General features: G+C 40.7%; 1 protein-coding gene across 2 annotated transcripts; it reads right to left on the bottom strand.

Annotated features, from left to right (window-relative positions):
- Positions 1–27: 27 nt before the first annotated feature.
- On the bottom strand, positions 28–11759 carry LOC119504139 (mitogen-activated protein kinase-binding protein 1-like). Of its 2 annotated transcripts, none has more exons than XM_037796221.1 (4): positions 11301–11759; positions 8775–8866; positions 691–753; positions 28–207 (listed from the first exon to the last, which is right to left on the bottom strand). In XM_037796221.1, exons 1-4 carry the CDS (start codon positions 11421–11423, stop codon positions 60–62), a joined length of 426 nt encoding a protein of 141 aa, XP_037652149.1. In that variant the 5' UTR covers positions 11424–11759; the 3' UTR covers positions 28–59. The 2 variants fall into 2 exon arrangements, with proteins under 2 accessions (XP_037652149.1, XP_037652150.1); XM_037796222.1 differs by lacking the exon at positions 28–207 and adding an exon at positions 475–548 and having other exon boundaries at positions 11301–11757.
- Positions 11760–15132: the final 3373 nt, after the last annotated feature.

The following is a 15132-nucleotide window of genomic DNA, read 5'->3' as shown; positions in this document are numbered from 1 at the left end:
GGAAGAGGAGGAGGAAGCTGAATGTCAATAAAATATATAGTGTATTTTACAAAAGGTGATCAGGACCCACTAGACGGAGTGAACCCTGGTCCTGGTCCTGGTCCTGGTCCTGGTCCTGTTACTGGTCCAGGATCAGGACTATGACTCACCTCTCCTGTGACCACATATCTGCCGTCTGGAGAGAACGCCAGCGTGGTGATGGCCTTCCTACAGACCAGAGAGAGACCAACATCACATGATTAACATCACTCTTCTGATTGGCTGATTGATATCATGTTCTGTATAGAGAGCAGTGGATCCAGCGTTGGAGGCGGGGCCACGGTCATTGCTATGAGAGAGTCTAAATGGCTCCACTTCTGTCTGGAGAAGTATCCGGGTCTTGGCGGATCTTGGGCAACTGGGACATGCGCAGTAGCGTCTGCCCTCACATGACTCGGTCACGTGACTCGGTCACATGACTCGGTCACATGACTCGGTCACGGGGTCCCAACGCCACGGTCTGGGTCTCACTCGCATGAACGCAGGAAGGGAAGTAACTCTGGATTCAGCTGTTAGTGCATTTTACAACTTTAAAAACTTAATGATTTAAATAAGGACTAATAATAATAATAATAATAGAATACAGTGTTCATTAAAACAAAGTTACAAAGACCCAGACAGGAAGTGAGAGCTGATTGGCTGAAGCTGTACCTGGAGCTGCTGAAGATGTGATGCTGTTTGTTCTTCCGAGGATTCAACAGGACGACGACACACCTGAGAACACAACCAGTTAGCATGAGTTAACATGAACCAACGGGACCACATGAGCCGAGCCCTACAACCCCTACGACCCCTACGACCCCTACATCCCCTACGACCCCTACATCCCCTACGACCACTACGACCACTACATCCCCTACATCCCCTACGACCACTACGACCCCTACATCCCCTACGACCACTACGACCACTACATCCCCTACGACCCCTACATCCCCTACGACCCCTACATCCCCTACGACCCCTACATCCCCTACGACCCCTACATCCCCTACGACCACTACATCCCCTACGACCCCTACATCCCCTACGACCACTACATCCCCTACGACCCCTACATCCCCTACGACCACTACGACCACTACATCCCCTACATCCCCTACGACCACTACATCCCCTACGACCCCTACGACCCCTAAATCCCCTACGACCCCTACATCCCCTACGACCACTACATCCCCTACGACCCCTAAATCCCCTACGACCCCTACATCCCCTACGACCACTACATCCCCTACGACCCCTACATCCCCTACGACCCCTACATCCCCTACGACCCCTACATCCCCTACGACCCCTACATCCCCTACGACCACTACGACCACTACATCCCCTACGACCCCTACATCCCCTACGACCCCTACATCCCCTACGACCCCTACATCCCCTACGACCACTACGACCACTACATCCCCTACGACCCCTACATCCCCTACGACCCCTACATCCCCTACGACCCCTAAATCCCCTACGATCCCTACATCCCCTACTCCGCTGGAGACTACTGCAGGAGGAGGAGACGGCTGGATAACGCTAGCTAGCTAGCTAACGCCTGTTCTCCTCCCGGTGAAGTCGTCTTAATTAGCGAGCTAAGCTAGCTGAGTACTGCAGGAAATAACAAGTTCAGATACTTCTGGAACAAAACCTTCAGTTCCTGAAAGTCCTGAACAGTTCAACACACACACACACACACACACACACACACACACTCTGCTGTATAAACAGTGAGCAGGTTTAATGAGTCTCTGTTTGGTGACTCAGTCTGTCCGACCTGAACCTCCATAAACAGCTCAGACTAATGGACCCGACTGTAACCCACTACAGTCTGTTATTCCCCTCAGAGATCTGGTTTGTCCAGTGGGTCCCAACCTGGGGTCGGGGCCCCTCCAGAGGGCCACCAGATCCATCTGAGGGGTCCGGAGGTGATTAATAGAGAGAAGAAGAAAAGAAGAAGAAAATAAGAAGAAGAAGAAGAAGAAGACTCTCCAGGTGACTCAGAGTGTGACCAGTGGACAGAGCCAGGCTAGCTGCTCCCATCTGCTTCCAGTCTTTATGCTAAGCTACGCTAACACACAGACAGGAACTAAACTGTCTGTTTACTGACTGCTCCTTTAATCAGCTGGATCACACTTCGGACTACACGCACGCACGCACGCACGCACGCACGCACGCACGCACGCACAGGGATTGTGTTTGTGTGTGTGTGTGTGTGTTAGGTGGTTTCTGACTGTCAGCAGCCAATTATATTCTTCCTCATCAACAGACACACACACACACAGACACACACACACACACAGACAGACACACACACACACACACACACACACACACACACACACACAGACACACAGACACACACACACACACACACACACACACACACACACAGACACACAGACACACAGACACACACACACACACACACACACACACAGACACACACACACACACACACACACACAGACACATTAGTTCTTGTGTACTTGTGAGGACCCTCATTGATCTGATGCATCAGTCGCCCCCCCGGTTTGGGAACCTCTGATCTCACTAACAACAAACTGAATCTGTCTGTTAGGAAGCAGATCTGATGAACATGGAGGACACACGATGTGTTCAGGTACAGTCTGTACCAAAGAGCACCGACCGACCGACCCAGCCCATCAGGAACACATCTGCAATGCAGCATGAAGATAGAGAGAGAGAGAGAGAGAGAGAGAGAGACACAGAGAGAGAGAGACATAGAGAGAGACATAGAGAGAGACAGAGAGAGACACAGAGAGAGAGAGACAGAGAGAGACAGAGAGAGAGAGAGAGACATGGAGAGAGAGAGAGAGACACATGGAGAGAGAGAGAGACATGGAGAGAGAGAGAGACATGGAGAGAGAGAGAGAGAGAGACATAGAGAGAGAGAGAGACATGGAGACAGAGAGAGAGAGAGAGAGAGAGAGAGAGAGAGACAGAGAGAGAGACAGAGAGAGACAGAGAGAGAGACAGAGAGAGAGAGAGAGAGAGACAGAGAGAGAGAGAGAGACATGGAGAGAGAGAGAGAGAGAGAGACACATGGAGAGAGAGAGAGACATGGAGAGAGAGAGAGAGAGACATGGAGAGAGAGAGAGAGAGAGAGACATAGAGAGAGAGAGAGACATGGAGAGAGAGAGAGATATGAGAGAGAGAGAGAGAGACATGGAGAGAGAGAGAGAGAGAGAGAGAGAGACATGGAGAGAGAGAGAGAGAGAGAGACACATGGAGAGAGAGAGAGACATGGAGAGAGAGAGAGAGAGACATGGAGAGAGAGAGAGAGAGAGACATAGAGAGAGAGAGAGACATGGAGAGAGAGAGAGAGATATGAGAGAGAGAGAGAGAGAGACATGGAGAGAGAGAGAGAGAGACATGGAGAGAGAGAGAGAGAGAGACATAGAGAGAGAGAGAGACATGGAGAGAGAGAGAGAGATATGAGAGAGAGAGAGAGAGACATGGAGAGAGAGAGAGAGAGACATAGAGAGAGAGAGAGAGAGAGAGAGAGAGAGACATGGAGAGAGGGAGAGAGAGAGAGGGAAGAGGAATGATCTCTCTCTTTATCTGTTCTTTTCTTTCTTTCTCTAATAATAATAATAATATTATATAATAATATATAATAATAAAATATAATAATAGTTATATAATAATAATAATAATAATATATAACAATAGTTATATATAATAATAAATAAATAATAATAATAATATTATATAATAATAATAATAATATAACGAAAACTGATTTATTTTTAAATCATTTATTTCCTGTTTGTTTGTCTTCAGCTTTCTAAAGAATGTCAACATTTTATAAATACTACTACTACTATTTAAAACTATACTATTTTGAAGTACTTGTACTTGTAGTATTTCCATCCTATGCTACTTTACACTTTTTACTTCACTACGTTTATTTAAGAGCTTGAGTTACTTTATAAATTATGATCAGTTTATTAAACAGTTAATCAGAATGACTTCCTCCTCCTCCTCTTCATCAGCCCACGCCCTCCTCTGATTGGACGGCTTTGTGTGACTCGGGAGGACGTTAACAGCTGGACGTCCCTCTGACATCCCCATCATTCCTCTGGGTTCAGATCTGAGACTGACGGAATCAACACGGAGCCCCTGAACGCCTCACAGAGCCGTGGTGTCAGGAAACGGGTCGACTCATCGACGGAGAGTTAGTGGTTACCGACGGTAACGCTTCCTGTTTGTGGAGCTCCGGCAGAACTAAATAACAGAAGAAGAAGCTACCGAACTGTCCTGATGATCTGATCAGCTCTCTACTGCCGGACCGCCCGGTCCCTTTGCTGGACCACCAGGCGGACTACGTCCAACACTTTAGACCTCGTCACTGTTAAACCTCCAAATGTCCCCCTTCAGTCAGAAACCCTCATCAGCATGTTTACGGTTCTAACAGGGACCTGGTCCGTCAGGTTCCTGATGACGTAACGTTGACTGACAGCTGACGGTTGATCCTCCAGACCTCAACAAACACCACGTGGTCTCTGACCTTCAGAGTCTAATCCTGTATCTGTTGACTGAGCTCCACCCTGAACCATGAAACACTCTTTAGTGGATCCAACAGGACCTCCTCAACCACACTGGGATCACTTCAGGAACTACAGAAACCCCCTGACAACCTCCTTGGAAGTGGACCACTGAGACCTCCACACAAGGACTCCAAGAATCCCCTCAAGAATCCTTAAAACCCCCTTAAAGACTCCTGAAACACCCTCACAGATCCCTGGAACCCTCTGAAAGACTATAGAGACCCCTCCAGAACTACAGAAACCCCCTGAGAACCTCCTTGGAGGTGGACCACTGAGGTGGAGGCAGATGGCCGTTCACCCAGAGCCTGGTTCTGCCGTAGGTTCCTACCCGATGCTCATGGGGGATCTGGGGTTTTCACCTGATTTGGTGTGAATGCAGCCTTAGAACCACTGAAACCTCTGGAGAAACATCTGGACCACTGACACCCCCTCAAAAACTCCCGGAACCCCTCAAGAATTCCTAAAGGAAGACCCAAAGGAACCCTTACAGACCCTTTAGACCGCAGTGTGTGTGTGTGTGTGTGTGTGTGTGTGTGTGTGTGTGTGTGTGTGTTGCTTCTGTAAACAAATGATGCGTTTAATCTGATAATCTGCTCCTCATGACATCATCCTCTAAATCCTTTAAATCCTCAACGTGAGACAAACGCTTCACCTTCCTCACAGACTCTACTACTACTGTAGTACTACTACTACTACTGTAGTACTACTACTACTACTACTACTACTGTAGTACTACTACTACTACTATAGTACTACTACTACTACTACTACTGTAGTACTACTACTACTACTACTACTACTACTACTGTAGTACTACTACTACTACTACTACTACTACTACTGTAGTACTACTACTACTACTACTGTAGTACTACTACTACTACTGTAGTACTACTACTACTACTACTATAGTACTACTACTACTGTAATACTACTACTACTACTACTACTGTAGTACTACTACTACTACTACTACTACTATAGTACTCTATATTAATATACATATATATATATGTATATTAATATATATATATGTGTATATGTATATTAATATATATATTTGATGTAGGTGAGATAAAGAAGTGATTTCATAGTAATTAATATGTTAAAAGGTTGAAAGTCATTTAATGCTCATTTGATGTAATTCCTGTTGATGTAATGTCTTTATGTGTTACTTATAGAAGCTTCTGTCGGACCGGTACGCAGGTTACCGGCGCTTTAAGAGAAACAGGCTTCTTGTGCTCATTGAGGTAAAACCTGTGTTTTCAGTTGAGGCTCAAGTTAACGACCGAGCCACATGGTTCTCTTACCGTAGAACAGTTTGATCAATAGGAGAACTTAGCTTTGAATACTCTCCTGTAAGAACATACTACCAAACTGTGGAATCGAGATTTTAATTTGATCCTTTTTTACACTGAGACCTGTGGAAGTTTTTCCTTCTCAAGTAAATGTACAGGCGTAAATCCTGGTGATCGTTGAGCTTCAACCCCCACTTCTATATAGATTGTGATATACTATATATATCATGGTTTCCGGTGGGGGCTGCACTTTGTCTCCAATCCTGTTGGTGATGTTCATGGACAGGATATGGAGGCGTAGTCGGGGGGAGGAGGGTTTGCAGTTCGGTGTGATGAGGATCTCATCGCTGCTTAATGCAGATGATGTGGTCCTGTTGGCATCATCGGTCTGTGACCTCCAGCACTCACTGGATCGGTTCGCAGCCGGGATGAAGATCAGCACCTCGAAATCTGAGGCCGTGGTTCTCAGCAGGAAACCGGTGGATTGCCTACTCTGGGTAGGGAACGAGTCCTCACCCCAAGTGAAGGAGTTCAAGTACCTCGGGGTCTTGTTGGCTAGTGAGGGGACGATGGAACGTGAGATTAGAGTGGGAGAATCGGAGCAGCGTTGTGTAGAAAAGAGCCGGAAGCTGAGCCGGAAGCTGAGCCGGAAGCTGAGCCGGAAGGCAAAGCTCTCAATTTACCGGTCAGTCTTCGTTCCTCCTCTCACCTCTGGTCATGAGGGCTGGGTCAGGACCCAAAGAACTAGATCTACCGGTCAGTCTCCGTTCCTCCTCTCACCTCTGGTCATGAGGGCTGGGTCAGGACCCAAAGAACTAGATCGTGGGTACAAGCGGCTGAGATGTGTTTCCTCAGGAGGGTGTCTGGCGTCTCCCTCAGAGATAGGGTGAGAAGCTCAGTCATCCATGAGGAACTCAGGGTAGAGCTGCTACTCCTTTACATTGAAAGGAGCCAGCTGAGGTGGTTCGGGCATCTAGTAAGGATAACCCCCCCCCCCTCCCCCCGGCATCATCATTATCATTATCATCCTCATCCTCATCACCCCCATCATCATCATCATCATCATCATCATCATCATCATCATCATCATCATCCTCATCATTATCACCATCATCCTCATCATTACATCATCATCATCATCCTCATCATTATCACCATCATCCTCATCATTACATCATCATCATCAACATCATCCTCATCCTCATCATTACATCATCATCATCATCCTCATCATTATCACCATCATCCTCATCATTACATCATCATCATCAACATCATCCTCATCCTCATCACCATCATCCTCATCATTACATCATCATCATCACCATCATCCTCATCATTATCACCATCATCGTCATCGTCATCATCCTCCTCATTACATCATCATCATCATCATCATCCTCATCCTCATCATTATCACCATCATCGTCATCGTCATCATCCTCCTCATTACATCATCATCATCACCATCATCCTCATCCTCATCATTATCACCATCATCGTCATCGTCATCATCCTCCTCATTACATCATCATCATCACCATCATCCTCATCCTCATCATTATCACCATCATCCTCATCATCCTCATCATTATCACCATCATCGTCATCGTCATCATCCTCCTCATTACATCATCATCATCACCATCATCCTCATCCTCATCATTATCACCATCATCCTCATCATTACATCATCATCATCACCATCATCCTCATCATTATCACCATCATCGTCATCGTCATCATCCTCCTCATTACATCATCATCATCATCATCATCCTCATCCTCATCATTATCACCATCATCGTCATCGTCATCATCCTCCTCATTACATCATCATCATCATCATCATCCTCATCCTCATCATTATCACCATCATCGTCATCGTCATCATCCTCCTCATTACATCATCATCATCACCATCATCCTCATCCTCATCATTATCACCATCATCCTCATCATCCTCATCATTATCACCATCATCATCACCATCATCCTCATCATCCTCATCATTATCACCATCATCATCACCATCATCCTCATTATCACCATCATCGTCATCGTCATCATCCTCATCATTACATCATCATCATCACCATCATCCTCATCCTCATCATCATCATTATCACCATCATCGTCATCATCCTCATCACCATCATCATCATCACCATCATCCTCATCCTCATCACCACCATCATCCTCACATCATCATCACCATCATCATCACCATCACCACCATCATCCTCATCCTCATCCTCACATCATCATCACCATCCTCATCCTCATTACATCATCATCATCATCACCACCATCATCATCATCATCATCCTCATCCTCATCACCATCATCCTCATCATCACATCCTCATCTTCATCCTCATCATCACATCCTCATCCTCATCCTCACATCATCATCCTCATCACCATCACCATCCTCATCACATCATCATCATCCTCATCCTCATCACCATCATCACCATTATCATCATCCTCATCACCATCCTCATCATCCTCATCCTCACCATTATCATCATCCTCATCCTCACCATCATCATCATCATCCTCATCATCACCATCCTCATCCTCACCATTATCATCATCCCCATCCTCATCATCCTCATCATCACCATCCTCATCACCATCCTCATCATCACCATTATCATCATCCTCATCACCATCCTCATCATCCTCATCCTCACCATTATCATCATCATCATCCTCATCCTCATCATCATCCTCATCCTCATCACCATCACCATCACCATCATCATCCTCATCATCATCCTCATCACCATCATCATCCTCATACAACCGTTGATTCATTCACAGAGACCCAGAGAGCATCAGAAGCAGCATCAGTGTGTTCTCACCCGGCGGGATACGCCAGCAGTCCAGTTCGGGGGTCGCAGGCCAGTGCTCGGTTCCCTGGAGCTGTGATACCCAGAACCTTCTCCAAGGTCACCTGGAGGGCAAAGGTCACCAGTTATTAGTTACAGTCAGACACCTGAACACAAGTTCTGGAGACAGACAGTCACAGACTTACTTCAGGCTCCATGCTGCTAAACAGAGTCCTGAACTAAACGTGTCTCTCGTCCAATCAGATGGTTGTTTAGTCCGTCAGCGTCTCGCTCACTTTAACGCGGACTAAACTTAGTCCTGTCTAACTGGTCCTCTTCACAGTTTGCTCACGGCCATTAGCGTGTTAGCGTGTAATCAGCAGGCTGCTCTGTGATCTGTGCAGCTCGATGCTAAGCTAAGAGCTAACAACAGTCTGCTGTGTGTCGTCCTCTCACATGACTCTTTCCCTCCCTCTGAACCGGACTCTGTCTCCTCTTCTTCGTCTCCTCGTCCTCACATCCAGCTGATAACAATCACCAGCTGAGAAGAGTCACATCTGGACCTGAACCCTCGTCACATCTGGACCTGAACCCTCGTCTCCTTCTGCTGAATATAATCCATCAATCTGATTTCCATAGATGTATTTAGTATCTACAGTTCCCTTTGTCAACACCTTATTTTGAAAAGCGGACGTAGTCCCACGTGTCTACTTCCTCTAACTTCTCCAAGGTGGTCTCTAGCTCTCCCGTCAGCTCTGTTCTCTTTATCCATCCATGGTCAGCTCCATCGGGGCCGTTTCAATGCAGAGAACAGTAATGTCAGTATCTGGGTGCTCTACAGTCGTAGCGTCGGCCCATTTGACCACGGAGACGAGAGCGACGGCCGGCTCCACCGCCACATTACCACCATACCATAACGTTACCGCTATACCATAACGTTACCTCCATACCATAACGTTACCTGCTAACTTTTTCACACTTTTTTCAGATATTTTTTGACATTTTTCAGCCTTTTTTTCAGATGTACTTCAGATGTTTTTCAGACTTTTATTCAGACATATTTCGGGCCATATTTCAGACATACTTTGGCATTTTTTCTGCCATTTTTCAGACATATTTCAGACACTTTTTGGCGTTTTTTTCTGCGTTTGTTCGGACTTCTTTTCTTATATATTTTCAAACATTTTCTGTCCTTTTTCTGACTTTTTTTTAGCCTGTGTTCAGACATATTTTCATACATATTTCGGCCTTTTTGGGTCTTTTTTTGGGCCATATTTCGGACATACTTTGGCATTTTTTTGGCCTTTTTTCAAATTTTTATTCAGATATATCAGCCTTTTTTCTGACATATTTCGGACTTCTGTTTGAAAATAATTTTGCCTTTTTTTAGAAGTCAGCATGCAGCTTTAGCAGTGATGTCTAGCTCTGCTTTTACTGTCAATGTGTGAAACCCAAAGTGTTTCCATCCTTTACTGGATGTATCAGTCTTTGTATATATAAATATATATATATATATATATATACACATACAACAGCACAATAGGTCCTCTGTAAACTGGCCCATGTCTGGTCCTGGACTGGGTTAACTGGCTTAACTGGGTCGGACTGCTCAGTGAAACACAGAGATGAATCATCCCGTCAGTCTGTTTGTCCCTGCAGGGCTTCTGTCCATCACTCACTCAGCCAACTTAAACTCCCACAATGCTTTGTGTTGTGTGTGTGTGTGTGTGTGTGTGTGTGTGCGTGTGTTTGTGTGTGCGTGCTAGTGTGAAATATGCCAACACAGCAGAAAGCGTCATCTGTCCACACAGCATGCAGTAAATTATCCGGAACACATTATTAATGTTATTATTATTATTATTATTATTAGTAGTAGTAGTAGTATCAGTAGTAGTATTGATAATATAATTATGTAGTTAAAGTATATTTGATACAAGGATAGGCTCATTTATTATTATTAATTATTATCTAATTATTAACGTTTATTTATTTATTTTTTCAATATTTGTTTTAAAAACAAAAAGAAATGTTGATAATTGGAATTTAATTGTAAAATAAACATTAATAAAAATAAATCTTCAAAAAAAATTATCTGACACACTGAACAAATGTCTAATAATAAAATATATTAATTAATTAATTAAAAGCAATAGTTTATATCTTTGTGAGGATGTCAGTTTAAAATATATATTTCTATAAACACACAACTGTTCAGCTCTTTAAAAACAGACACTTTTATTTATCTTTTATGTTTATTCATATTTTCTAATGTGCATGTTTCTATTTTATATTTTGTCTCTGTGTTGATTTATTATTTTAATAATAAATACAAACTCTGTTAATTTGTAGTCTTTTACCAAGTTGCTGGTGTATATTCACTAACTAGTCAATCAACTAATTGATTAATCGACTATGAATCACACACACACAAGTCATCATCAGTGTGAGTGAGTGTGTGTGTGTGTGTGTTTGAGAGTGCGTGCGTGTGCGTGTGTGTGTGTGTGTGTGTGTGTGTGTGTGTGTTTGAGAGTGCGTGCGCGCGCGCGCGTGTGCGCGCACCTTGCCGCTGAGCTCCTCTTTGTGCCGCGCCGCGTTGCCGCTCCGCCGCCTCAGTTTGATGGATGGAGAGCGCAGCAGGTTCTTGATCCGGCTGCGGATCGTTCCGCTTCCCTCCGCGCTCATCGCTGCTAGCTGCTAGCTCTCCTGCTAGCTGCTAACTGTTAGCTGTTAGCAGCGTCTCACTGCAGCTCGCTGCTCTGCCGCTCCTCCGCCGCTACCGCTGCTGCTGCTGCTGTCATGCTGTCTGCGGGCCGAGCCGAGCCGGGCCGAGCCATTGGTGGGTTCGGGTAGACTACCTCTGGTTCTGGTTCTGGTCCTGGTTGTGGTCTGATCCGTCCAGTGGATCCGGTTCTGCCGCTCCGCTGCTCCGCATCGTCCTCCTCCTCCGCCGCAGCGCAGACTCCACGAAGCGGCTCGAGCCGAGCAGACAGAGCTGAGCCGCACGCGACCAAATCACCAACACTTCCGGCTAGGCTTTTCAGAATTAAACTGCTAGGCTCTCTGGCTGGGAGCTGATGAGAATTATAACTTCATTCTTTTTTCATAAAAATATCAGTAAATAAATAAATATATGAATAAATAAATAAATGAATAAATAAATAAATAAAATATTGAAATATGAGAACAAAATCGACAATGTCGTGCTTTTATTTTGACGGTAAAGCTTCCTCACTCTCGGTGACGTCGTGTCTGACGTCGTGACGTAGTGACACATCTGACGCTGCAGTGATCGCAGTATGACGCAGCGTCGCTCCCCAGCGGCAGAAACACGAACTGCAGCTTTACGCTCAACATCTTTCTTTTCTAGTTATCGATAAATAATTGATTATTGATTTATTGATTTCTATCTTGAAAAATTAATTCAAGTGGATTTATTTTGTTAATAATAAATAAATGTTGTTTATTGTTATTTTCTCTTTTCAAAAGCCAGACTTAAACAAGAGTATGGAGGCAAAGAAAGGCAGAAATCATTTGAATGTTACAACTAAAAATGGATCCATTTCTATATTATGTTATGTTTATTATCCAATTTTTATATTGCACCCATTTTTATGTTGGACCAATTTTTTATATAGAACCAATTTTTTATATTGGACCAATTTTTATATAGAACCAATTTTTATATTGGATCAATTTTTGTATTGGACAAAGTTTTATATTGGATAAATATTTGTATTAGACCAATTTTTATTTTGGATCAATTTTTGTATTGGACACATTTTTATATTGGATCAATTTTTATATTGGATACATTTTTATATTGGATCAATTTTTGTGTTGGACCAATTTTTATATTGGATCAATTTTTGTATTGGATAAACTTTTGTATTGGAACAATTTTTGATTTGGATACATTTTTATACTGGATCAATTTTTATATTGGACCAATTCTTATATTGCACCCATTTTTATGTTGGACCAATTTTTATATAGAACCAATTTTTATATTGGACAAATTTTTATATTGAACCAATTTTTATACTGGATACATTTTTGTATTAGACCAATTTTTATATTGGATCAATTTTTGTATTGGATCAATTTTTATATTGGATACATTTTTTGTTGGACCAATTTTTATATTGGATCAATTTTTATATAGAACCAATTTTTATATTGGACACATTTTTATATAGAACCAATTTTTATATTGGACAAATTTGTATATTGAACCAATTTTTATATTGGATACATTTTTGTATTAGACCAATTTTTATATTGGATACATTTTTGTATTGGATCAATTTTTATATTGGATACATTTTTATATTGGATCAATTTTTGTTGGACCAATTTTTATATTGGATCAATTTTTATATAGAACCAATTTTTATATTGGACACATTTTTATATAAAACCAAATTTTATATTGGACCACATTTTTATATTGAACCAATTTTTATATTGGACCAATTTCTGCATTGGATACATTTTTATATTGGATACATTTTTATATTGGATCAATTTTTGTGTTGGACCAATTTTTATATTGGATCAATTTTTGTGTTGGACCAATTTTTATATTGGATCAATTTTTGTGTTGGACCAATTTTTATATTGGATCAATTTTTGTATTGGAACAATTTTTGTTTGGATACATTTTTATACTGGATCAATTTTTATATTGGACCAATATTTATATTGCACCCATTTTTAAGTTGGACCAATTTTTATATAGAACCAATTTTTATATTGGACAAATTTTTATATTGAACCAATTTTTGTATTGGATACATTTTTGTATTAGACCAATTTTTATATTGGATCAATTTTTGTATTGGATACATTTTTATATTGGATACATTTTTATATCGGATCAATTTTTGTGTTGGACCAATTTTTATATTGTATCAATTTTTGTATTGGATCAACTTTTGTATTGGAACAATTTTTGATTTGGATACATTTTTATACTGGATACATTTTTATATTGGACCAATTTTTATATTGCACCCATTTTTATGTTGGACCAATTTTTATATACAACCAATTTTTATATTGGACAAATGTTTAGATGGAACCAATTTTTATATTGGACCACATTTTTATATTGAACCAATTTTTATATTGGATACATTTTTGTACTGGATACATTTTTATATTGGATCAATTTTTGTATTGGATACATTTTTATATTGGATACATTTTTATATCGGATCAATTTTTGTGTTGGACCAATTTTTATATTGTATCAATTTTTGTATTGGATCAACTTTTGTATTGGAACAATTTTTGATTTGGATACATTTTTATACTGGATACATTTTTATATTGGACCAATTTTTATATTGCACCCATTTTTATGTTGGACCAATTTTTATATACAACCAATTTTTATATTGGACAAATGTTTAGATGGAACCAATTTTTATATTGGACCACATTTTTATATTGAACCAATTTTTATATTGGATACATTTTTGTACTGGACCAAGTTTTATATTGGATACATTTTTGTATTAGACCGATTTTTATATTGGATACATTTTTATATTGGATACATTTTTGTATTGGATACATTTTTATATTGGATACATTTTTATATTGGATCAATTTTTGTGTTGGACCAATTTTTATATTGGATCAATTTTTATATGGAACCAATTTTTATATTGGACAAATTTTTATATAGAACCAAATTTTATATTGGATACATTTTTGTATTGGATACATTTTTATATTGGATACATTTTTGTGTTGGATCAATTTTTATATTGCAACCATTTTTAAGTAGAACCAATTTTTATATAGAACCAATTTTTATATTGGACAAATTTTTATATTGAACCAATTTTTGTATTGGATACATTTTTGTATTAGACCAATTTTTATATTGGATCAATTTTTGTATTGGATACATTTTTATATTGGATACATTTTTATATCGGATCAATTTTTGTGTTGGACCAATTTTTATATTGTATCAATTTTTGTATTGGATAAACTTTTGTATTGGAACAATTTTTGATTTGGATACATTTTTATACTCGATCAATTTTTATATTGGACCAATTTTTATATTGCACCCATTTTTATGTTGGACCAATTTTTATATACAACCAATTTTTATATTGGACAAATGTTTAGATAGAACCAATTTTTATATTGGACCACATTTTTATATTGAACCAATTTTTATATTGGATACATTTTTGTATTAGACCAATTTTTATATTGGATACATTTTTGTATTGGATACATTTTTGTGTTGGATCAATTTTTATATTGAACCAATTTTTATATTGGATACATTTTTATATTGGATCATTTTTTGTGTTGGACCAATTTTTATATTGGATCATTTTTGTGTTGGACCAATTTTTATATTGGA

Source organism: Sebastes umbrosus, chromosome 16, assembly GCF_015220745.1.
Source record: "Sebastes umbrosus isolate fSebUmb1 chromosome 16, fSebUmb1.pri, whole genome shotgun sequence".
NCBI classification, from domain to species: Eukaryota; Metazoa; Chordata; class Actinopteri; order Perciformes; family Sebastidae; genus Sebastes; species Sebastes umbrosus.
Note: the sequence above shows the minus strand (reverse complement) of the source record. Positions and strands in the feature narration are given on the sequence as shown.

Coding starts and splice junctions, on each gene's coding strand:
- LOC119504139 (XM_037796221.1), bottom strand. CDS start 11,423: ATGAGCGCGGAGGGAAGCGGAACGATCCGCAGCCGGATCAAGAACCTG. Junction 754..8,774: donor CTGCTGGCGTATCCCGCCGG/GTGAGAACACAC, acceptor TTGTGTTCTCAG/GTGTGTCGTCGTCCTGTTGA. Junction 208..690: donor CACATCTTCAGCAGCTCCAG/GTACAGCTTCAG, acceptor TCTGGTCTGTAG/GAAGGCCATCACCACGCTGG.